General features: G+C 36.0%; 1 protein-coding gene across 50 annotated transcripts in view; it reads right to left on the reverse strand.

The window, feature by feature from the left end:
• Nucleotides 1-11923: 11923 nt before the first annotated feature.
• LOC127859320 (neurofilament heavy polypeptide-like) overlaps nt 11924-27805 on the reverse strand; it is a 57871-nt gene continuing 41989 nt past the window's right edge. For all 50 annotated transcript variants that reach the window (XM_052396624.1, XM_052396607.1, XM_052396629.1 and 47 more), the window contains 3 exons: nt 18219-18356; nt 16502-16609; nt 11924-14625 (listed from right to left, as the gene is read on the reverse strand). In XM_052396624.1, coding sequence (XP_052252584.1) covers nt 12140-14625; nt 16502-16609; nt 18219-18356 — 2732 coding nt within the window. In that variant the 3' untranslated portion in view covers nt 11924-12139. The remainder of the gene's footprint in view (nt 14626-16501; nt 16610-18218; nt 18357-27805) is intronic.

A 27805-nucleotide genomic window follows, 5' to 3' on the forward strand; every position in this document is an offset into this window, starting at 1 on the left:
CCGGTTTTGAATCAGTAAACCAACGTCGTATGCGGAAAAACTTTTACTTAAGAAACAAATGTGCTGGCCAAGTGTCGGGTGAATGTGTAATACAACGAAACATATTTTTATCGCGTCATTTCACGCGGAGTATTGTCGCATAAATAAACCAGCTTTTCACCTTATATGACTTTTACATAACGCCAGCAGACACGCATGAATATTTTCGAATATTTCATAGGCTGATTAGAGATAAAACCTCTGGACTTTGGCTACATCACTATGTCTGTGCTCAGCGCAAAGGATGTAGTACTGTTAAGTGTAAGGAATTCCGTACTACTCTCTGTATGCTCAAACGACACAAATTGTGGCCCAGTTACAATTATGCGTTAAAATCAATCTCGCAAAGTTTCAGGGTCAGTACTCGTTCACTAAATCGTCCGGGGAATATTATAATTGACTATCGATAAACACAGTTTTGCTTTCAAGATGAGAAAACAAACATCACCGAAATAGTATAGTGTCACGATAAGAGGAAAATCGTTTAATTATAGGATAGGCTGCCCTTATGTACAAGTTTGTTATATTGATATCAATTTTGTATCGAAAAGCATTGTAATAAAATGTGCCATTTACAATTCGCAATGAAATTTTTAATGACCCTCGTCGTGCGAAAATGGGTCTTATTCCATATGCGCCCAATATATATAAAGCCCACTCAGCCTGCGCATCTCTCAGTCTGGTCAGGAGATACATAATGAAACCATAACACATTGAGTGATTTTATAGCGAACAGCATCGCCTCTGACGAGACTGCGCAAATGCACATGTTTGGCTTAAGATACGCTGGCCGAAACGCATAAGACCCGTTTTCGCATGACGCGGCCATGAAAGTGTGATATAAATGTTTCGAAAGAAAACGGCGTGTAAATCAAATATCAACATACGATATATTTCGATGGTGAAGAAATATACTCATAATAAGGCATGAGAGGACACATACGATATGCACTACCAAAGTATAGTTTTATCTACTTAAACTAATGTGTGGTTTGACAATGATAACACACATTTCATGCGGTAAATATGCGACTTACAAGTGAAAAAAAACAAGATAGTTAAACTTTTGTTTTCAATTTAATAATTTAGAGACGTTAATTGCAAACTTTATTTCAAAGTCAGGTTTTACGCCGATTACCTTTTTAAAAGATATTTCTTGTTATATTTAGTGTTTTTTTTTATATTCGGGTAAGCAATTTTAAAGCATTTTTGTGGTTGTCTAAAGTATACCTGAAGTAATTGGTGAACTCATGTTCAACGTTTTATAAATTGACAACTGTGAATATAAACAGGCTTAACCTTCTACTATTGCGTTGTTAGCGCCCGTAAATACAAATGATCGCCGCTATCTGTTGAAAACAAAAGAATGTTTCCCAGAAATATCAAATTTAACCCCGCTGTAGAAGCATGCACTATGAACGAGGTTATGAAACATCCCACTATACAGTCCTACTCAGTTACTCCCAGGACGGCTAGATTTTAGCCATCGGCTTATCAGCAGAACTAATAAGTGTTAACTGTTCTGTGGTCATAAAGCACACTCCCCTGTCAGGCTGACAACAGCCTTCTTGGCGATAATAAATGAACCCAGGTGTTATATCTGGCCAAATCTGAATATGCTGCAACATGTTTCAGAGAGTTATTGACCAGTGTAATTATCAGTTGTGCCAAATATTCATAGCCAATACAACATTTATTTTGATTTTTTATATTTATAAAACAGGTAAGCTTGAAATTTGTTAGTAAAATAATTTTATGTTCACCTTTGTTAGATTTTAAATTTGACATGTAACAAGCACCGAACATGTAATATGAAATGATTGAAATTAAAACTAATAGAAGTTATATGATTTTAAAAGATAGTTTTCTTTACTCTTTCAGATTGACAACCAAAATGACTTTTCATATTCCATCACTGAGGTAACTTAGAATAGTTTTTGACGAAACTGATTCAGAATATATTATCTTTGATGAGTTCAAAGCATTTCTAAAAAACAATAAGTGTGGAGATGAACCAGCAATTTAAAGTGGCAACATTTTCAGTTGGTTGAAAGGAAAAGATCACAGTGTAAAAAGTGTTGAAGGAAAACATTTATTTAAACTGGAGAGCATATAGTGCAATACTGTATGTCATATCGCGACACACATGAAGTGTGTAGACAGGTTACGAAGGAATTAAGGAGATATTAGTTAAACAGTCAGAGGAAACCCCCATTACATCTACAAAAGAGATATACAAACATATAGTTAATGCTGATTTTCTATCTAAAGTCCTTTTGTCGGAACTTAAAATTGAGGAAAGTGGCATTACAACATTAAATTCATTTTACAAAAATGAGTTTACTGAAGAAAGCTGGAGGAAAATATGTTTCTTTGAAATGCTTTTTATGAGAGAAGGAGATACCATATATGCCGACAATAGCAAAAATGTTGCTTTCAAATTTTGTAGCCTTATGCTGCATAATTGCATTTTACTTTAATTCTGATATACATTATGTTTTATTTTGATTGTGTAGGAAGTTGTAAGGGTTCGAACACATGATATCGATAAGTTTATACATAATGTTAGTTATCGTTAGTATTAATCATTATTAAAATCTAATTGATCGGGTACCATATAACGGCGCAACCTTTCGACTGACTTAATGTAAGCTAGCCTACATAGTGTTGGAATGTATGTATTGAACCTGAATTGATGTACAATTTGTGTAAGTGGTTACATATTAAACAAAAAATATCTTTAAAAAAGATATACGGCGTTGATTGTGGTCGATGTTTATGAACGATCAAAAGTTATCTCTATGAGTTAAAAAGTAGCGGATGCCTTTTTTCTGCGCAGTTCTTAGCTACATCACAAGCAAATCAATTACGGGGTGTTGCGCCAGATTTCGTGGCTTATTTTGCTTTATGTGATATTATTACTCAGATATCTATAGCTACAGAATAGAAAAACACAAGAAACATGAAAATAAACGAGTGCATATAGGTCAGCCGGCAATACTCGAATCTTATTTAATTGCATAATTATAGTATAGTGAATTATTATGCTCATGCTTAATAAACTGGTCTAAATGGATAAATATTTCTAATTAATTTTATCAAAATTGGTCCTTATCATGCAAATGTTGAAAACATATTAAAAATCGATGATTGACATACCACAATAATATCGCCGAATATCTTTATTTAGTATCTTTCTGATCAAAACAGACTTCAAGTGCACAAAGTTTACGAGACGGCGTTTTTATAAAGATTTCTGCAACTGACCGCAAACTGACCTTGATACATTGCGGATTGGAATGCAATGCATTAAAGTTAGGTAACAATTCTGCTGCTGAAACGACGGCTTGTTTACGCCAACTGTACACGACCAAGGCAACAGCTGTGCCTAAAATATTGATATATCGACAAAGCGACTAAACGAACTATTTACTCCATCAGACAAAAATAGCATAGATTCCAATTTTTTCCTTCAATGAAAAGATCGCAACCCCTTCTGCGAACTCCGGTGATGAACTGTATATAAACTCTTACTTTCACACACTGGCCGCGAATTGACCCGAAACCTCGCGGGTTGAAATGCAATGCAAGTAAGTACTAAATATGAGAATATAGCCTTTAGTATAAACGCTTTTGCGCTGGTAATTCTCTGAAAATAAAAGGTGAACGCACAAACTGTATTTATGTCGAAAATTGATTGTAAAACTGTTCTATCTATTGAGCCTTTTCAGTAGAGATAAAATTGTTTCATGCAGTAAACAGTGTTACAAAGACGAGGATATGTTTCCAATGTTCTGGTGTTATACTCAAATCAGCTAATGGAATAAATGAAGTGTATTCATTCGTACCTAGCCGCGGGAAATTTTATTTGAATATTATTGGACACTTACAAAGGTCAAGTCAGGGTGAAAAGCTGGCTTAATACAGCTTACGCCGAAAAAATAAGTGTACACAAATACATGCATGCTGTTATTTTACAGAGAAGAATTTCAAACAATAAAGTATTGTTCTTGTTTTTCAGAAAGAAACATGATGTTTGATGAACCAGTGCACAGATGGAAAATATGTTTGAAGTAGATCAATGCAAAATTCATGTTGATAAGACTTTAAGTTGGGACATTTTGGTATTTAATATTTATCAACCACAGGATACTACATCTAATTAATTCATTTAATTATATAATTTAAGTTCAACACTCCACTAGCAAATATCATGCTGGATACTCATGTTGATAGTCCTGTAAAGTTGTATATTAAAACATTTGTTTTTTAACTTACTGATTAGTAACATGGTTACCCGTTATGTATATTATGTGAACATTTGTTATGTGAATTACAAAGGTGAAGTTGGTATTTGGTGTATAAATTAATGTTTTTTTCCATGAAATGTCCTTGCTAGAAAAGTTTGGGTTACAATCATGACAGTACTTAATATAAATGTATACAGCAGCTTATCATTCTATTATTATAAATTGACAAGAATTCTATAAAGTTTATGTGGCATACTATTAATGCTATTTCAACTTGTTTATATGAACATTAATAGATGCACATTGAAAAAAATAAGGAATATTCAATTGCTTACTTCTGAATAATTTGATAATTATGTGTAATACAAAATATCTGCATTATAATTTTATATAACATAATTATAATTATGCTCTGAGATCATTACATACTCTTCGCATATTCATATACTTTACATAACATAGTTAATAAACATTTTGTTCAATTCAATAATAAACTATGTACAAGTTTTGATCTGTTTTTTTTTTATATTTTAATCCATCATTTAAATACAAGCACGATGCTCTTTATTAAAATGTGCTTTAGTTAATTAATATTAATTAACTCTTTGATACCTATTAAAATGCATGCCCCTGTATTTTTCTACAATCAAATTATTCATTTAGTGTGTGAGCAATGTTTAAAACCCTCTGAATTCTCAGCATTCTACACCAGTATCTTGTAATCAGATATGGCCAATAAATCCCCTCATGTTATCACTTCCAACAGTGATCAGCCTTTCACACCACTTTGATAATGACCCCTGAACAGTTAAATAGATTAGCCCTGATCTTGTTGAATCTATGGAGAAAGGAGTAACCGAGTAGGACTGTATACATGTTTATCAGCAAAAAGTGTTATTTTCCCGCATCTATTAATAGCCTCAGATTATGCAGATGCGGTGGTTATTGTTCTTAGCGTAGTTAAGATCAGGCCGACTTGCAACGCGTGGCACTAACCTTAGTTGTTCACAAGCGAACAACTAAAAAACCAATTCAACTATCGCACATTTCGATTATCACGTCATTTTTAGCTCATCTATTTTTTGAAAAAAAAATATGAGCTATTGTCATCACCTTGGCGTCGGCGTCGGCGTTGGCGTTGGCGTTGGCGTCGGCGTCCGGTTAAGTTTTGCGTTTAGGTCCACTTTTCTCAGAAAGTATCAATGCTATTGCATTCAAACTTGGTACACTTACTTACTATCATGAGGGGACTGGGCAGGCAAAGTTAGATAACTCTGGCGTGCATTTTGACAGAATTATGTGCCCTTTTTATACTTAGAAAATTGAAAATTTTGGTTAAGTTTTGCGTTTAGGTCCACTTTTCTCAGAAAGTATCAATGCTATTGCATACAAACTTGGTACACTTACTTACTATCATGAGGGGACTGGGCAGGCAAAGTAAGATAACTCTGGCGTGCATTTTGACAGAATTATGTGCCCTTTTTATACTTAGAAAATTGAAAATTTTGTTTAAGTTTTGTGTTTAGGTCCATTTTATTCCTTAAGTATCAAAGCTATTGCTTTCATACTTGCAACACTTACTAATTATCATAAGGGGACCGTGCAGGCAAAGTTATGTAATTCTGACTGGCATTTGGACGGAATTATGGGCCCTTTATACTTAGAAAATTGAAAATTTTGTTAAGATTTCTGCTTTGGTCCACTTTACCCCTAAAGTATCATACATATTGCTTTCATACTTGGAACACTCTCAAACTATCATAAGGGTACAGTAAAAGGACAAGTTGCATAACTCTGGTTGTCACTGTTATGGAATTATGGCCCTTTTTTGACTTAGTAACTTTGAATATATGGTTAAATTTTGTGTTTCGATCCACTTTACTTCTTAAGTATCAAGGCTATTGCTTTCAAACTTCAAATACTTTCATGCTATCATGAGGTTACTGTACCTGGCAAGTTGAATTTTACCTTGACCTTTGAATGACCTTGACTCTCAAGGTCAAATGATTAAATTTTGCTAAAATTGCCATAACTTCTTTATTTATGATTAGATTTGATTGATACTTTGACAAAACTACTCTTACCTGACATACCACAATAGACTCCACCCAAACCATCCCCCGTGCCCCCCCCCCCCTCCCTCCCCCCTCCCCCCCCCCCAATATTTTTTTTTGTTTAAGATCGTCTCACAAATGACCACCACACCCTCACACTATACCCCCGACCCCCCCCCCCCACTCCACCCAACCCCCCCCCCCAATTTTTTTTTTTGATTTTTTTTTTTTAAGATCATCTCACAAATTACCACCACACCCTCACACTATACCCCACCCCCCCACCCATTTTTTTTAATGGTTATGTTTGAAATACCGTCCAACCATCACACCAAAAAAATCCCCCCCCCCCCCATCCCCCCCGATTTTTTTAATTTTTTTTCCCTTTTTTGGAAGATAATGTAATAAATGTCCATAACCCCACACTATACACCCCTCTTCACTCCACCCCTCCCTCCTTTGTGATTGAAAATTAGAGTCCCTTCACCTTTAAAAAGAAAATAGATGAGCGGTCTGCACCCGCAAGGCGGTGCTCTTGTCTAAATTTAGCCTGTACAATTTAGTTATAGTTGTACATGAAGAGAAACGCTTTCTCAATCTAAATCTGTCCATTTCTATGAAATATCGGTAAATATAAGAAAATAGGAAAACCATTAAGTGTGTGCATTGTATTTTGGTTACTTTTTAGGGTAAGTTTCGCATCTAGGCCAGTTTAATTTGTGACCGGTTTGACTTGCCTACGATCAATGTTGTTCCCGACCCGACTGGAGAAAACGGGCTAATAAACAAGAAATCAACACGGCATTTAAATAACAAATCAAAGTACTGACAGTACTGGTGTGACGATGCTTTTGAAGAGGATTGATATAAAAGCTTCTATTTAAGTTTATCTACATCACCACAATTGTGTATGTGGGTACGAAAATTTTGGGTAGGAAAAAAATGGTTACGAAAATTTTGGGTACAAAAATTATGCCAAAAAAATTAAGTACGTAACAAGATTTGGTTGCGGAAAAAAATTGGGTACGAAAAAAAATTTGGTTGCAAGCAAGGATTTGGGTACGAAAAAAAATTGGGTACGAAAAATGTAGGATACGAAAAAAAAATCGGGGTACGGGGAAGTAGTACCCGTGGGAAACTTGATCCTTTCAGCGAAACTGGGAGGCGGGTTACATTCACGATCAAATATAACAAGAAATATCTTTAAAAAGGTATTCGACGTGTATTTTCTGTACTACTTATCTTAAAAAACTGTCTGTTACAGTAAAACGTGTGTGGGTTATAACATTACGTTTCAGCATATAAATTCAAAACTTGACATGCTCTTTAATTGCACCATGCTCTTTAATTTCACATGTATATCATACCAAACTTTATATTTCGTTGTTTCCTTTCCTAAGTTAATGATGCTATGTGTACGGACGTGATTTCACAATCCCATGTGCATGAACATATACTTTTTCTCTTTTCATTATTGTTCTTTTTCTCTAATTCAATAAGCTTAGGCATGTTTGTTCGTTAAGTACGGCAATAATTTCATGATGATTCCCGATCGAAAGTGGGTATGAGCACATAGTCGTAAGAGCACTTGAATACGTGAGTTCGCCCATGAACACATGGTAAGGTTCACTAAATCTCGGCGATATGACCTAATATGTGTTTAAAACAGCAAACAATATCCAACAAACGAATGAATTGTCAAACAAAGTATGTGCACTGATGTAGCTCTGTAATTTATGTTTGAAAAATTTATTAAATATGCAAAATGAGAAAGCACGCAGAAGTGCGAGTATCACAGATATGATATGGCTATTATGCTGTTTATATACCATCGTCGCTACAACGTTTACAAATGGCAGGTTCGAAATAATTCGTTTTCTTTACACTCATGATCGCGTTGAAAGTTAATTATACACGTTTTAATTCGCAATTTATTTACTGAATCACGACAAATGTCAAATACAATACAGAAAATGCATAGTTGTTTCATTGATCTATAAACATATAATGGATTGAATATAACTGATTTGAAATTAACGTTTTCAAACTATTATTAAATCTTTTCCCAGAATATGCTGTCCTATTTATAGCTGAGCTTCCTATACCTTTAATAATGATAATCAGCGAGGTATGCCGATTAGAAAAATCGAGCTATCTCAATCGGACTGGCTCGGTCTTTTACATGGGTTGCCATTGTGAAGAATTTTTTCATGATATGATAACTTAGACGATGCTTGGCAGCATCGTCGAAAATGCGTTTTTTTAAAAGCTGTAGGAACGAAATTGTATATTTTTCTAAAATTGTAAAAATACGTAGGTGTAGGGATATATTTATCTGGTATATGGAACAATTACTACTCCTCTCTGAGGTCACAATATACTCATTCAAAGCAATATGTTATTAAAAGTCTCAACTTCAACTCTAGTAAAAAAAACTTACATTTTGCGCACAGGGTCAACAAATAACCATACATTTTGTTAAAAAGCATTTTAAGCTGAATTCCTTTAAGAAATAAAAAAAAAGGTATGTCAGGCAAATGTAAGAAAAAACTTGACAGTTTTCAAAGATAAGTTTCACTATTTTTACCGGCAACTTTTTAGTTGATAGTAAGCAGCCGTCGCGCAAGTTTCCCGTTGTAGTCTCCAATCTTAATACCATAAAGTTAGCTGTTTAAAAAAATCACCAAATAACCGGCGTTACTTAAATGCTTGGTTGTGTTCACGGCACTGCAATATTTTCTTCCGTACTTAATTGTTCATCAGTGCGCATCTCCGTCCACAATCCTTTGGAAATAAAGAGCGTGAGAAATTCTTTTATTTTATGAAAACTACGATAATTATCCGTAAAAAAATACTACAAATAAATTAACATTTTTACCATGATGTATTGCTAAGTTTTTTCCTTTAACTATTTACAGCTATATTTGGCTATTTTTTCTCGTGTCCGAAAATTTAGATACAAAGATATTCAAAAATACATGTTTCCGAAAATTTTGAAACAAAAATAGGTCTTCGAAAATGTATTGCATAGACGATCGGATACGGGTATGCAATTTGTATAGCGACAGTTGATTCAGCCAATTACAGCACGTGGTTTATATATACCATGCCATATACTAGTATACATTACTTTTGTATATGTTTCACTTTAAGCTGTTGGGTGAACCCATTGTCTAATACCGGTATACATACATGCATGTAGTTATTTACACAATAAAGCAATTGTTAAGGTCCAACACCTTAAGGCACTCGTCTGTCAGTTTTTATGACCTTAATCGGTTTATAGAAACGCATGATCTAAGTGTCATCAGATGCGCTCGACAGGGTATACCGGTAAATCTGGTATAATATCCGTGTAAAATAAACTGCCCGACAATTTATTCATTTAATATGGACGAAAACCCGATGTCCAAAATTTAAAGTCATGAAAAATTATCATTTTGGCTTAAACAGGGGTGTCCAAAAAAATTAGAGAAATTGCGGTAATACCTTTGATCAGAACTAAAAACAACCAACGCAAAATGTGCGTCTTCTTTGAGGTGTGAAAAACTTATTGAAAGCATGGCACATTTATAACAGAACAGCATAAGATGACTTTTGTTTTAAATGAAAATCTTTAAGGGGGTTATCATCCATATTCTTATGAAATATGCTTGTATACTCGTGGAAAATGCCTAAATCATTACACAAAGGGCGTAAAACGCTGAGAAATTCAAACAATGGTCGACCAATGTGAATATTGTTTTATCGACCTTCAAGTTTATAACCAAAAAAGATTTTCCCCCACGTTTCACATAGATTAAAAAATGCTGATTCAGTAGATAGCCGAAAGTAACAGCGAAAATCTTACATATGCAAGATTGTTCGTCCTCATTATTGAAACTGTTCGGTGGTGCATCTTCCAGAACTTTTTAGTCCCCCCCCCCCTTCTTTCGATTCAAATATGACATCCTTGTAAGCCTTATTGAAAACCCTGCACATATTTATGCAACTTCTTGCTTCGGTGTGACAGTTACCTCGACTCGTCACTATGAACTAGTTTACAACGTTCTTCTACCACACGTCCTTTCCATACGTAATCCGGATAGTGCCATCTATAATCTTGTTCATCAATGGCGACACTAGAAACACGAAGCGATACACGATATTTTGCGCGACAGTCGCGGCGACGCACGATATATTTAACACGATATATCGCCCTTTTGTAGGAAGCCCAAAAGGCGATATATCGTGTTTTCTATATCGTGCGTCGCCGCGACTGTCGCGCAAAATATCGTGCGTCGCCGCGACTGTCGCGCAAAATATCGTGTATCGCTTCGTGTGTCTTGTGTCGCCCTTGATGAAAGAAGGGCGAGATTATAGATGGCACTATCCGGATTCCGTATTCCTGCTATTTTTCTGCATTATAATGTCCATACCACAATTAATATAAACCATTTGAGATTCGATTAGTGGTGTCGCGTTCTGAGAAAACTGGGCATAATGCATGTGCGTAAAGTGTCGTCCCAGATTAGCCTGTGCAGTCCGCACAGGCTTATCAGGAACGACACATTCAGCCTAAACTTGATTTTTGGGTAAGGAGGGACTTCCTTGAAACTAAAAATACCTTAAAAGCGGAAAGTGTCGTCCCTGATTAGCCTGTGCGGACTGCACGTTTAATTGCCGAGGAAATAAACTGAGCTGTATTCAATACTAATCACGTTTTCTATTTCACCAATCTTCTTTTTGTAAAGCTTTCGGGGTTTTATTTTCAAAACAAATGAACGAAAATACGATCGAAATCATGCGGGAAGAGATTAGAGATAAGATCCACTTTTCGGCGCAATTATATTATGTTTGTATTTTGTGTTAGAAATGTATTTTTATTGAAAAACATTACATTAACTGTAAAAATATGCTTGCAAACGTCAATTTCGTAGGCGCGTAAATTTCTATTGATCAAGTAAATAATAAACTGAATGATTTTTGTAAATCAATGCCTATTCAAAACATTGCGGTTATATCCTCGAAAATTGTGCACGCATGAAAATTATTGGAAAGTGTTCAGTACACGTTATTTATAGTCGCAACCCACATTCCTCATCTCCGCAATAATTCTGTAACATAACATAACGGAACAGAGCTTTACTTGTTTTCACATATTACCTTAAGTTACATTCGTAATAACATATGAGCAAATATGTGAAGTGTAAAATTTTGGTAAACGACATCAAAACAATACTTTCTATGATAAATCATGTGGAAAAGTATTAGCGACGAGAAAGATAAATTCGGTATAGAATAAGGAAAACTGTAATTAATCATGTAAACGATTTGTGGAATTGTAAAATTCACAAGGAAATCCATTATGGTTATTATATTTGGAAATAAGTATTGTGGGTTCTGACGATCCTTAGCATTTTTTCCCCGATTAATTGACGCAGTCTACTAGTATTTCGTATCACGTACAAGCAACGCCACACATGTATGACGCTTTGTATGATAGTGCACGCGAATATGCGTAGAAGTGTTTTTTTTATTTGTTTGATTTTTTGTGTTCCTTTCACTTGCCGATTTGAAAATTATATGTAAGAGCTATAGTACATTTCTACGGTTTTAATGATTTATTGATATTAGTAAGAAATAAATATATGTATTTAAACAAGTCACCATGCTAGTGAAATTATGCAAAGCAGCTATTATAGATAATAGATAATAGAAAGAATATGCAAATATATATGACAAACAAAAGTGCAATACATGTGGGAAATAATGTTGTTTACAAATTGATTTCATATTGGTAAATGTCACTCCAGTTTAAGAAGATTCGGAAACCAAGTCATTGGCTGTATCTTGCTCCCCTGCCTGCTCATCACTTATGCCTTCTTCGGACCTCGGTTGAACATCCACTGCTTCTGGTACTTCATTCCCTTCAGACGCATCCACATTTTGTGGTTCCATAGTATTGTCTTGTGGTGTCACGTTTTCGACCTCTGCCGCCTGTTCAGGAACAGTCGTTTGTTCAGGTTCTGTAGAGGCCTCTTGTGCAGTTTCGTCTTCATTTGTTTGTTCAGATTCTGTTGTTTTTTCTTGTCCAGTAACTTGTTCAGACTCTACGAATTGGTCTTGTTCAGTTGGCTGTTCGGGCTCTGGTTCGGATTCTGCTGGTTGTTCTTGAGCTGATAATTTTTCAGGTTCTCTTGATAGTTCTTCTACATGTTGCGTCCCTTGTTCGGACTCTACCGGTTGTTCTTGTTGAGTTGCATGTTCAAGTTCTACGGATTGTTCTTGCGCAGTTGCGTGGCTAGATTCGACCGATTGTTCCTGCACAGTTTTTTGCTCAGGTTCAACGGATTGTTCCGACTCTTCTATTTGTTCTTGACATGTTGTCTCCTCAGGTTCTTTTTGATTTTCTTCCTCAGCTGCCGGTTCCGAATCTGCTGATGTAACGTGCACAGTTACCTTTTCTGGTTCTTCTGAATTTGCTTGTTCGGTTGCTTGTTCGGATTCCACTGGTTGTTTTTGTTCCGCCTCAGTTGCTTGTTCTGATGCTGCTTCGTTCTCCTGTTCCGTTGCTTGTTCAGATTGTTCTCGTGTCTCCGGTTCAGCACTTTGTTCAGATACTACTTGTGTCTCATGTTCAGTTGCTCGTTCTGATTCTACTAGTGTCTCCGCTTCAGCTGCTTGTTCAGGTTCAACTGATGTGTCCGGTTCAGTCGCTTGTTCAGGCTCTACTGTTGTCTCCTGCTCAGCAGCTTGTTCAGGTTCTACTATTGTCTCCTGTTCTTCTGTTTGTTCAGGTTCTACTGGTGTCTCATGTTCAGCAGCTTGTCCAGGTTCTACTGGTGTCTCCTGTTTAGTTGTCTGTTCAGGTTCTACTCGCGTCTCCTGTTCAGTAGCTTTTTCAGGTTCTTCTTGTTTTTCATCTTTAGCAGCTTGTTCAAGTTCTACTGGTGTCTCCTGTTCAGCAGTTTGTTCAGGTTCTACTGGTGTCTCTTGTTTCTGTTCAGCGGCCTGTTCAGGTTCTGCTTGTGTCTCCTGTCCATCAGCTTGTTCAGGTTCTACTGGTTTCTCCTGTTCAGCAGCTTGTTCAGATTGTACTTGTGTCTTCTGTTCAGCGGCTTGTTCAGGTTCTGCCGGTGTCTCCTGTTCAGCAGCTTGTTCAGGTTCTACTTGTGGCTCCTGTTCAGCAGCTTGTTCAGGTTGAACTGGTGTCTCCTGTCCAGCTGCTTGTTCAGGTTCTGCTGGTGTCTCATATTCAGCCACTTGCTCAGATTCTACTGGTGTCTCCTGTTCAGCGGCTTGTTCAGGCTCTGCTTGTGTCTCCTGTTCACCAGCTTGTTCAGGGTCTGCCGGTGTCTCCTGTTCAGGGGCTTGTTCAGTTTCTACTTGTGTCTTCTGTTCAGCTGCTTGTTCAGGTTCTACTTGTGGCTCCTTTTCAATTCCTTGTTCATGTTCTACTGGCGTCTGTTCAGCTGCTTGTTCATATTCTTCTTGTGTATCCTGTGCAGCAGGTGGTTCCGGTTCTACATGTGACTCATGCTTTTCACTTTCCTCCTTTGTTTCGGGTTTTGCTTCTTTTTCGGAAACTTCTTCTGGAGTTTCTTCTTGAGTCTGTTCCTGCTTGATTTCCGCAGATTGTTCTTGCGACACCTCGGTTACCATATCACACGATTCCTCGATCACATTTGTGGTTTCTGGACTTGAATGAGCATCACTGTTGCCACCGTCGCTTCCCACGGGCGTTGGTTTGTCGGATTGGTCCCCTTGATCTTGGTCTGTTTTTATTGATTCCTCCTGAACGATGTGTTTTTCATTTGTTTCTGGTTCTTCTTGAGGTGCACTTTCAACTGGCGCTGTTGTAACAAGGCTGCATTCATCTTCGATAGCTACGGACTTTGATTCGATTTCATGAGAGGTCTCCTCGGGTTTGGACCCTTCACTATCATTAGCTGCCGGTGGCTCATTTGGTAGCAATTCGTTTGGAGCAGTATCAGACTTAGACTGTTCCAGTATTTCTATCGACTCGGCGACCAGTTCGTTTCGGCTTTGTTCGAGTGCAATTTTTACAGTTTCCTCTGCAAAGGGCGTGTCCGCTCTCGCTCTTTCGTTGTCGAAATCAACTATCAACTGAACGTGTCCAGTCTGGGCCATAGTGGTCGTAGCGATTGCGCTCTCCGATTTTCTTTGTCGCTCCTCGGATGGTTTTCCGGCTATTGCTATTGATGGTGCACTTCCAGCGGCTTCGTCTAGTTTATGGGATGAAGTTTCTTGACTAGATTCAGCTTCAGGCGCTGATACCGCTTAAAAGACAAAAAGATAAATACTTATAACAAAATGCTTATGTTTTATTTTATTTTTGACGTAAGTACGCAACACAGCTTCATCCACCCGTGGAAAGCAAGTGCCGCAATATGTTTCTAGTAAGAAACAAGAGCTGTGTTTGTGAAACGCAAAGCCCCCTACTGCACCTTGAAGGCATATATTTGACCTTTGACCTTGAAGGATGACATTGACTTTGACCTTTCACACTAAAAGTGTGCAGCTCCATGAGATACACATGAATGCCGAATATCAAGTTGCTATCTTCGATATTGCAAAAGTTGTGACCAAGGTTAAAGTTTTGGGACAGACACACACAATGACAAACAGACAGGCTAAAGACAATATACCCCCGATCATTCGATCCAGGGGCTTAAAAATATAACTGGCCCTTGTATACGCGGTCCCAGAAAAGGCAAACACTGACCCAATTAAGGTTACTACATTTATACATGAACTTGAAACAAAAGCAGTATATCCACAATTAGACTTGCTACAGTATTAATATGGTGCCTTTCCGCAGCTGTTAATTCTGATTTGTTTATTTGGCTGGCTTGTTGTTTTGCTTTAAATGGCTTGTACATTGGTAGGTATTCGCGCAACTAACCTTAACGGTTTTGTAATTTATAACGAGTTCCTTACACACACACACAATACAACATTCGCTGGTTATTGTCGTTCGTTATGATACCAGTTAATATACATCTACCAAATTTTACTATAATGTTAATTTATTGAGTTTAATAAAAGGTTTTTGTCTCCGCTATAAACGCATAAACATGAATGGTAAAGAAGAACAAACAATCACCATTAAACTACATATACACTAGTCTATTACAGGCGTTTCTGAATGATATGCATCCACTCTTCAAATTTTATCTTATTTTGTCAAGAAATTCGATATACGAAGCTTTTGTATGTTTTAGAACTACAGTCTACCTTCTGTATGTACGTACAGATTCTGTTAAAATTAAATTACAAAACTAAATACCAGTATTATCATTAATATTTACTACCAGCCTCCATCATCACTCTTGAACTATCCCGAAACGATGTGAAATATACCTTTTTGGTAAAGTTGAATATGAGAAACATAATGTGAAATAACAATACGTGCGGATGGATTATCATTTCTTGGCACACACGTATTGTATATTAAATGTTTTCATAATTAAAATCCGGTCCTCAGTGCAATGAAGCGTTTACCTGACTTCAAGGTACACCATTTGTTGAAGACATGACCGGTGACTTAGTTTTTTGACACAGATTCGAAATTGGACTTGACATTGTAGAGTCCTTGTGACAAAATTTTGGACACGCTTGACCCACATTCAAAATTGGTCTAGATGTATAAATAGTAGACATTTTGACATCTATTGCATCATGATTGAGTCATAAATGTGGCCTCTAGTGTGGTAAAAAAGAGTTTTCTTTAAGATTTTACCTGGTAACCTAGTATTTGGACCTTGATGTCGTAGATATCGTTACAGGATTCCGACCAAGTTTCATCAAAATTTAGTAATTACTGAAGCTTCGACAGTAGTCACGCGTTATTTAAAGACTTGACCTGGTAGCATCGTTTTTGGATGCACGTATTCCAGATTCGAACTTTAGCCGAAATATTAACAAGAAAATTATTTCGACCAATACAATTTTAACCTGGGATGAAAAGTGTGACACCTAGAGTGGCAACGAGCTAAACTTTGACGACGCACGACACACAGCAAAAGACAAACGACGCAACACGAATGACGCACAAAAGCTCATCATGAGCACTTCGAGCTTGGTAAAGCTGACAAATAATGATCCTAAAACTACTATCAGTTGAATGAATATGCTGAAGATATTTGGTTGTACCAATAATACTCTGCGATTTTGCTCGTCCCTCCTCGGATGGCGTTTGGGCTACTGCTATTGATGCTCTTCTAGGGGGCGTATATGCTTGACTTGTTTTTGCCACAGGCTCTGATAGCGCATGAAACGGACAAAGCGAACAATAAATACAACGTTATGATTATTATGTTTGTGTGTAGGCTTTCCTTGTCTACGGAGGTACGCATCTCAACTTCGTTCACCTATGATTAGCACGTGTCTTAAGATGTTTCAAGCAAAAACATAAGCTCATAAGACGCCACATAACCGGCCCTTGAATAAGCGGCCCGAGAAACGGACAAAACGGACACAGTTTGTGTAATAATATGCATACATATAGGCGAAACCAAGTTCATTGACGTTCACAATTATATAATTGTTACACTATAAATTCAGTGAATTGCCGTGGTAGCTGTTGCCGCTGGTTTGGATAAATGGCCGGCGTGTTGATTTGCTTTGAACGGCTAGGTTACTCAGGGTGCAGGGTCACGTGGCTTTGTGGGTTTCACAATTAAATGTAAATGGATGTAAACAAACCGGTAAGTGGTGCTTCTTTCCAAATAACTTTTTAAACAATTTGTCTGAAGGATTTCAACTAGTGCATAAATACAGATTTTTTCCGTTAGAACTGTATTCATTGTACACGGTTATGCTTCACGCAACGTGAAATTTTGTCACCGATTTGTGACGTATTCAGTGATGAATTCTTATACCTTGAGATATCTACGCAAACTGTAAGAAAACTGTCTTTTATGCACTTAAGAATTTTGCAAATGTATTTCGATAACTTGAGAAATTTTCAAACATAAATTTCTTAACGGTGTGTTTACATTCTGTCCCGCCAGAAAATCACGTTGATCATGCACCTTGATACTAGTGAGCTCATAATCACGCAAATGACGGATTTAACGGTATTTGTCATTTGTATTGAGTTACCAATACTGTTTAAAAGTTTCAAAATAAGAAACAAAAAGGCCACAACGGCTCTTAAGCGCTCACCTGAATCTATGGACACCAACCGTTAAAAACTTAACAAGGTGAACTAGTATTTTGCTGCATCTGACCCGGATTCAAACATGGCCTAGATATTGTCAATGTTAACCTTTTGACCGAGTTTCATCCTGCTAGATTCATGCATGCCCCCCCCCCCCCCCTGGAGTTTTAAGATCGCACGTGGCCTTGATTTAAATTTGGCCTATAAATTGTCAAGATATTATCTTATCAAGTTTGATCAAAATTGAGTCATTAATGTTGACTCTATAGTTGTAACAACGGTTTTCTAAGATTTGACCTTGTGACCTATTGTTTTAACCTTTTAGACACACATTACCCAGCCTTAAAATTAACTAATTTAGTAAAAATATAAGACATTTCACTTAGTTGTATCGAGGCTGACTTATAAATGGTGCCTCCTGGGTGATTACAACGTTATTTTTATATTTGACTCGGTGAGCTAGTTTTGGGACGCACGTAACCCAGATTCGAACTCAAAACACATTTCTAAGATTCATCAAGGTTGAATGAAAAATGTGGCATATAGAGCGCTAACCAACTATAAGTTGAGAACGCACGACGTCGGACGCAGTAAATAGGGTGACCACAAAAACTCAACATGATCACCTTGTGCTTAAGTCAACTGAAAATAAAACTGATCCTAACAACTTCTATGAGTTGATTAAATAGGCTGAAGATAGTTGGTTACCGATAACGCTCTGCGATTTTGCTCGTTGCTCCCCGGATGGCTTCGCGGCTACTGCTGTTGACGATGCTCTTTTAGGGGCCTCGTCTACTTTAGCGGGCGGAGATTCTTGACTGGCTTCAGCTGCAGGCTCTGATGACGCTTGAAATAAGAACAAATATTATTACGAAATGCTTATTATCTTTGTATATAACTGACATTTTTAAGAAATCATGCAACACAACTACCTTTACAAATGAAACGCACTGACTGAATGTGCTGTAGCAAAAATATGTTCATAAGGCGCCTCTTAACCGGTCAATGTATAGGTTGTTCCAAACTGCAAAATGGATACATTTTAGGTAACTACATGGCAAAGTATAAATGAAGTAAATCTTAGTTCCTGGACGTTCGCACTTAGAATTGGTACAGTAATTTACCGTGGCAGTTGTTGCTATTGTTATTTGGATGGGTTGTTGATTTGCTCTGAAACACTAGTTTACTTGCTTGGTCGGAATCGCGAAAGTAAATTATAGAAGACACTTGTCATTTTTCTTGAGTTCACTACACAGTTTCAAAATAAAAAAAGTCGCACATGCTTGCCATTCTTTCTTATTACATACATACACGTTTACAAATTTAGCTATACTGTTATTGTAACTAGGCATTATCTAGAATTTGAATCGCTATAAACGCTTTAACCTTAATGCTAAAGAAATGCAGAAAATCCTCTTCAAAAACATTTACACTTGTTTATTACACGTATTACTGAAAGATATGTATCTACATTTGAATATTATCTTATCTACTCGAAAGAAACCTCCTCGATAAATCAGAGATTCGAGATTGTGCTTATTTTAGAACAACAGTCTAACTTAGTAAAGCGGTCGCCCTAGCAACTGCGTCAGAATGTATATACTGAAGTGATTCTATTCAACATTTAACTAAAAATAAAACGCATTTGAATTCATAAATGTTGATTACAACATCATCTGATAATTTGTGACGTTCAATTTAATCCCACAACTCCAGATACATTGAGTACTCAGCTTGCTGGCTACATCGTATGATACACACGTTTATTGTGCACTGCTGGTGGCTACGTCAAACTGCATTTCCAATTTAAAATACTAGTGCAAACCGTCGGAAATATTTTGCTAATGTAATACTTTTTCAGGTAAGTTTCTGTGTAGCACCTATAAATACATCCGCATATTGCGGTGCATGTATATTAATTGTATTGTGTAAATTATTTCAATCAGTGGCGTTTCTCACCATCGTATTTATGCCAAGTTATATCGTTTTAGATAATAAATGATTAAAAGCAAACAAATTATTTACTAAATAAAACCTGTCTTACGTGAGTGACGGTCATTGTGAGCGATGGTTTGATACAGCCAAACTGATTAGCCATTAAAGAGGAAAAAACAACAGCTCACAGCTCCACTTTTTCTGATTAGCAAGCGGGTTGTTGGCATTTTATTTGTCAATATACGACACCGAATCTTAGACAATTCAATTAACACTGGATATTTGTATACATGGAAGAAAGGCATTTTGTAAAACAAAATATGATTTTTATATCATATACTTCACATGTCGATAAAAGAACCAAAATATCAAGGTGCGAAAGTTTACATCGTGGTCAAACAGTTTTTTTTGTGAGCGTTAGCTCACAAATAATGTAGAGGCAATTTTGCAAATCTGTATGGGCTTAACTACGCTAGTAACCGTAACCCGTGACTGCCTGTGTGGATAACTGCAATAAAATTAAGCAGACGACAAATGCTAAAAGCGTCTGCTATAACCACCGCATCTGCATGTTTATAGTTCCCACCGGTACACTACATAGTGTGTATGTATTCAAAAGTATTTAACAGCTTGTCAGACAACGTTGGCCAGTCTAGTGTTAATCATTGAAATCTGTACATATTGGCTGCTTTCAGGGAAAACGGGGCTTAAAGGATGTCAAATAAGATTAGCCTGTGCACACTGATTAGCTGTATCAATGATTTTGAAAAAAACAACACATCTCGACCTGTGCTTTAAGACAACCTCTTTATAAATTTGAATTGGTTGTGGTCATTTCAAACTTTTTATATAAAAGCTATAACATAATTTTGAAAACTGAGTTGCGTCTTAGATTATACAACAGCGAACAAATTCAGTGCCTTCAGCGCTTTGATTATTTAGCGTTATCCCTTCAGTGGCAATACTATTGAATAACGTGCAATACAATATTGCGACAGACGAAAGGATGTACAGATAGCCACATTGAGGGACAAATGCAAATCAATATATCCATCCACCTCAATATGGGGGTTTACAACTGCGTACACACAGTGTTAGATATCATATATATGTTATAATGTAATAATTGGCATCGTATTAACAACTTCATGCATAAACATGTTTAGCTCTATTTGCTACTTATTAGAAAATAAATAAAGTAACTCATTGTGATAAACACCAGGGTCTAAACACACAGCTGTTTTTGTTATATCTTAACAAATAATGATTGATGTGAATAGTAATTACTGTATCATGCAGTTTAGTTACCATCAGTTTCAGGGTACTGACGAAGATTTAAAATAACTAACACTATTATTGTTTATCTCAACTTGGAAAACCAATGTTTGATTATTATTGTACTCACATGGTTATTCATGCTTCTAATTGTTCAAAATGCATTATTAACACTGTAAAATATATTATGGAATGTATTATCTCATTCAAAAATTAAAAAAAACCTGTTAAATTCCTTCAAAATAGTGTTAATCCTGTTGATCGTCTTTGTTAACTTGTACATTTCTGATTGTATTCTTCTGCTGATCAAAAGCTTTAGTATTGGTAGACTTGCTCATGGCTGCAGCTGCTTATTTTTAGCCATGCAAGTCGTGTCTGCCGCACATGGTGGCCCAGACACTCGTAGCATCTGCATGTGCAAGAGTAACGCTCGGAATGCGTAACTCTGGCACCATGCCGACACTACAGATTCATCTGACGCTAAACGCGAGATAACTCGTGCTGCACGTGTTCAGACAGACGCTAGGTTAAGTTCTAAAGGAATTCGGGAGTTTGGTATTAAAGCGGGTATATACGATCTTGTCAAATATTTATTAATTAATATAAAATGTGTAAAAAACTTATTATACATATATTTTAATATAAACTAAAATAAAAGTTAAGAAGAACATGTGTCGAAAATTGCTGAATAAGCCAGATATTCAATTCTGAAATCGAAAAAGGCTGTACAGCCGAATTCGCCAGCATGTATATCATGCATGTACGATGTGAATCTAAATTTAGTTTAACGGTTCATTTGAAATTCCTGCAGCGATATCGATTCATACGACACACGAACACTTTCTAAAAAGACGAATGCATCGGTTATTGTAGGAAAATAATTACGAATTATCTTCGTCACAATCTGCTCGGGGTGCTAATTTTTATTTGCTGTATTTTATGAAATTCGTCTTAAATGTATCATTTTTCTTGCATATTGTGTGTTATTATAACATATTTGTATCAATATTTTACAATTCAGCACATATAAAAATCGTATATACCCGCTTTAAAGAAAAGGATAATGTTGCCGCTTTATGTGAAAGAACGGTAATGCTCTCAGTCCTGCTGACTGTTGTGGTTTAATTTAATAAAGCGGAGTTTTTTTAATCGCGTTCATCATCCGGTCAGAAATAAACAGTTTACGACATCTACCAGACACCAATATTTCAAGACGATACGTGTTGTTTTCACTTGCCAATGGTAAACGAAGAATGAGTCCAATCGCCAAAAAGGCCCAATATGTACTGTTCTCATCAATTATTAAAACAATAGCATATGGTTATTCAAGAGCCGCTCCTACGCAAATAGCTGCGAATGCTAGTATACGGTGTATATCAATGTGAAATTCATACTTTCCAATAATGCTATGATATGCAAAAAATATAAACGTATTATTTACTTTTATATGGATCTGCTGATGCTACATAATCTTACAGTAACACTTAAAATTTTACAAATATTATATTCACAAAAGAATAATAAATCGTTTCTCACCTTTTGGTTTTGATCGAAACAGTCTCGATAGAAAATTCCCCATTGTGCAATTTATATTGAACGCGTTTGTCTATATACACTATTTCGTTTTTTCCTCGTTCAAACAAGAGTTCACTTTAATCTCAACATCAAATAAGCATCATCCATGTATAAATATTGTCACATTGAAGCCAATTAGGGGCGCATCTTTTCTCTTATTGGTGATACATGTGTGTATCCTCAAGTTTTGAGTGAACCGAAAGCTTAACACGAGTTTGTCCCAACCTCTTCAGTGGAGAAAGTTATGTTTTCTGTTGCTATATGTACCCAGCCTACTAAGAGTACAATTATGCATTCGTTTCATTATCTAACAGTTACAAATTCCAGGTAATGTCTATGCCACTCATATTGCCTGTAAAATCGTGAATTTCGGAGATATTGAAATTTCGTACCATTTTGTAATCTAACGGCTAGGCAAAGTTTACTTCAGTACATAATGATTTTTTTATTTATGACGAGTCTATTTACCATAATTTCTAAAAAGCATCATTTAAATGGTTTGCAACAACTGCCGGTAATTAATAAGGAATAGTCGATAAGTATTTGGAGAATCTTTTATAGCTGAACGTTTTTATTTGAATAATAAATTGCTTAAGCACAGTGTTATGGACGTCGCACAGTTTTAATTTGAGTGAAACTTGGAATAAAACTTTGTTAGCTCTGTTTGGCATAAAACGATTGAACGAAAATTTGACATAAGGCTGATAAGCCACATTAAAGCGGGTATATACGATTTTTATATGTGCTGAATTGTAAAATATTGATACAAATATGTTATAATAACACACAATATGCAAGAAAAATGATACATTTAAGACGAATTTAATAAAATACAGCAAATAAAAATTAGCACCCCGAGCAGATTGTGACGAAGATAATTCGTAATTATTTTCCTACAATAACCGATGCATTCGTCTTTTTAGAAAGTGTTCGTGTGTCGTATGAATCGATATCGCTGCAGGAATTTCAAATGAACCGTTAAACTAAATTTAGATTCACATCGTACATGCATGATATACATGCTGGCGAATTCGGCTGTACAGCCTTTTTCGATTTCAGAATTGAATATCTGGCTTATTCAGCAATTTTCGACACATGTTCTTCTTAACTTTTATTTTAGTTTATATTAAAATATATGTATAATAAGTTTTTTACACATTTTATATTAATTAATAAATATTTGACAAGATCGTATATACCCGCTTTAACGTACCGTGACTTCGATTCACGCAATTCGTCATGTTCGTACACTAATATATGCAGTCAATATTCGAAACATCTTTGATCAACAAGAAGTAAATGAAAGTAGCGACAAGTACGTGTTCGGTGACCTTGATGTGATTATTATACATGACTCAAAGGACTGAACACTTGAACACGAACAATAATGTCAGTGACCCATCCTTACACGTGACTCAATTGGGTTGGAGATTGAGAGTTCGCGAACAATTATGTCAGTAATCATTCTCTCCATATCCAGTACCGTCGTGCATGTGTTTACAGTCCACGAGTGGTTTTCTGGTATGATAATCGGTGCAGATAATACACGGTTACAGTTTTCTTTATGCTCGTTAATTCACAATTCCAGCAGATAAATGGAAAATATTGCTCATCCTACTATCGTGATGCTTCTGAACGACAGTTACTAGTAAGTTTATTTGCAAAAATCATTTTTTATCGAGTGCATTTCAAAAAGCCATGGATTTTAAATGATCGAGATTAAAGATTAAAAAACTAACAAAACCAAATCAGTTATAATGAATAAAACTGCAAATTTTCTGTACGACTAGGTGAGCTCATAAAATCCGTTGTTGGCATGAACAATGATATCGAGATAGGCCCTGATTGGCAATACAGCCCTTATTGAAATATAATGCGTGATTGAAGCGTTTTTGCTTTTCTCCATTGTAGTATACAGTATTCATGTACATATGCTCAGGGTCGACGATAATGCAGAAAAGAAATGAGTTCTTTTGTTGAACTGACTCATTATATAATGAATCAAGTTGGCTAATGGTAAATACATTCGTTTTTTGTGTGATTATATAATAGTTTTACAGGGAAATACCACAGCCCTAGTGTATAAGCCGAGCACCGTTATTGAGCGAACAAGAAGATAGAAAGACGATCAGAGGGACGAAAATACACATAGGCGGACAGACTGGCATACAGACATACACTGTTTCTACTTGCCAATGGAAAGAGAAGTCTTATTTCACTCGTCAAAAAGTTTTGAATTTGCACTGTCTTTTGAAGGAGATAAATGTTATTGAAGAATATACACGTCCTAACATTTTAATAAGGTTATGATAAACGGTCAGTGTAAACCCAGCAAATATATTAACATGTTGATGCTAGCATAACTATATCCGTACACTAGACTTAACTTCTTTAACTAAAATCAAAAAGAGTATATTTAAAAATGAATAATAAAACGCTTCTCACCTTTTAGTTTTGATCGAAACAGTCTCGATAGAAAATTTCCCATCGTTATGTTTACATAAAACAATTTTGTCTATATACACTATTTCGCTATATCTCTTGTTCAAACAACAATAAACTTTAAGTTGAACAACAAATAAACTTCGACCAGGTCTAAATATTGTCACATTGAGACCAATTAAGACGCATCTCATCCTGTATTGATGATCAGTGTTTGTGTTATTCGAACTTAATGAGGTTCTTCTGCGCCTGAGGCTGCATAATGAGTGGACCCGGAATGTGTACCCGAACTCCTACCTAATTAACTTACTAGTACACAAAGGAAACCATTTTTTCATTAGTTTCATTATCTTGCAGTTAAAAATATATGCATTGCATATTCTTCTCAAATTGCCGAATATAGGGAATTTCGGCGAAAGTGAAATTTCGTACTATTCCTATCACCTGACTGCTAAGCAAAATTTAGTGCAGCACATAATACATTTCGCTAGAAAACAGTATTTTAATTTTTATTTAGAACGAGATTTATCTATTATATATACTTTAAAAGCAAATATTATTTATTGGAAATGAAACAAACTGCTGGTATATAAGAGGGTACAGTGGATAAGCATTTGAAGAATCTTTGATAGAAGTACGTTGATAGTTTTTGAGCGATGCACGCACAAACACCACTATGCTATTGATGAAACGTACACCTTGCAATAACTATGGGAGTTTAAGCATTCGAACAAAACTTTGAGGTATCTGTTGATAGAAGTGGAACAATCTCAAGTATATGTTAAACTAGGCTGATAACCCACATTTTGTGACATTTTGGTACCCTACATTCGTTACGATTCACGCATGTCTATATTTTGGTACAATAATAAATGCAGCCGATAATCGAAGTAACATTGCTCCTATAAGAAATAAACATAAGTAGCCACGAACACATGTTTGATCATCTACATTATTACACATGACTCAAAGGACTGAAGACTGGAGCGTGATCAATCCTTAAACACGACTCAAATGATTGGAGATTTGGATCATTCCCTTCATATCAGACCGATCTTGCATGTGTTTACAGCTCAGACGTGGTTTTCTGGTATGATAAACGGTACAGATGATACACGATTGCAGTTTTCTTTATTCCCGTTTATTCACACAATTCACAATTCCAGCAGATAAGTGGAAAATAATGACCATCCTACTCTCGTGATGGTTCTGAACGACTGTTAGGTTTAGCTGTATATACATGCAGTTGCCATGGTTTCATTTCTTGCATAAGATAGTCGTACATTAAAAACATACGCGATATGGTTTAAAGTATTTTCCAATCTAACATTGTCAAAATGGGCTCACACATGTATAAGAGAAATGATAGGCCCCATGCGATCGCACCTCACATCTTAGATTACGACAGTAGGTATCATCCATACCAAATACTTTGATTTGACATCATTATATTATATGCATCAGTACTGGTTCTACCCCCCCCCCCCCCCCAAAAAAAAAAAAGACTCACATGCATTTCAATAAGCAATATGATTTAACCACGATCGAGTTTGAACGTACACGAATACAGGGAGAAATACAAAATCATGTGTTATTCACAATGAATAAAAATGCGAACTTTCCGAACAACACGGTGAGCAAGCTTATAAAAATAATATGTACCATAATAGCCTTTCTGCTCTTTATTAGTACAGTATACAGTACTCATGCTAAGGATTGACGGTGATGCAGAAAAGAAATATGTGTGTGAAACTTACACGTATGGTGAATCATACTTGCTAACGGTAAATAGATTACAATGTAGTTTCCTTTGTTATGATATAAGAGTTTTACAAGGTAACGGCGCACCCACATTTTATAAGTGAAGCACTGTCATTGAGCGGGCATAAAGATAGAATACGGACAGAGGGTCGACCAAACAGACAGACGGACATACAGACGGACAATCTGACAGACAGGCAGACAGACAGACAGACAGACAGACAGACAGACTGAACAGTACGGAAAACAGTACGGAAAACAGTACGGAAAACATGCAGATATACGGGCGATTGGATACTGGATAGACACGCAGACAGATAAACTACTACTGGGTGATAAATGTACATGTACATACTGTGCGATAATAAAGATTTCCCCATGAATGCCATCAACCGATAGGCAACAAGGATGGGTAAACTTTACTAGTATATCGCCAGCAATCGCTGCTTGTGATAAATTACCTGACATACTTGTATCACAAAGAAGAAATTGTGTACAAGCGCGCGTATTGCGCTCACATTAAACCATGTCTGTATAACACGAAGTCGTATAATGGTTTGAATTGCCACGTACATTAAATGCTTCGGAATGATATGGCTGAGTTATTACAGAAGATCTACCTTATGATACTGCAACGATACCATCGCGCATCTACATACAGGCAAGATAAAAAATATATTCAATACCTATATTTTTACCTTTACATGTAATACAAGAGGGGTGGTGTTAGAAATCGCATAATGATAAAGAATGTTCTAGAAAAAAAATCAAAAATAACATCGGTATACATTAATACGGAAATTCACAATGATTTCATGAAATGCGGACGATGCAATGTTTCTATAAAAACACTTTAAACATGCGTGTTCACGTTTAGTTTCATGAAGTTGCTTGATGCTATATTTAGACGCAACATCTTGCTGACGTTATATAACGGCATTGCATTATTTACCTACATCCGCATGAAACACTTTGTGCAGGATATTTTAGATACATTGTGCAAAACATGTACTTGAAAAACACGCTTAAACCACTTTTAAAATTCGATGGGATGTTATAGAAATATATACTGTGCATTTTCTATGTTCTGCGATATATGTATATTTATAGACTTTCCACTTCAGAGTTATTTTAGTTTTCCTTTAAAGCGGGTATATACGATTTTGTCAAATATTTATGAATTTATAAAAAATGTGTAAAAAACTCATTATATATATATTTCAATATAAACTAAAATAAAAGTTAAGAAGAACATGTGTCGAAAAATGCTAAATAAGCCAGATATTTAATTCTGAAATCGAAAAAGG

This window comes from Dreissena polymorpha, chromosome 15 (assembly GCF_020536995.1).
Source record: "Dreissena polymorpha isolate Duluth1 chromosome 15, UMN_Dpol_1.0, whole genome shotgun sequence".
NCBI lineage: Eukaryota > Metazoa > Mollusca > Bivalvia > Myida > Dreissenidae > Dreissena > Dreissena polymorpha.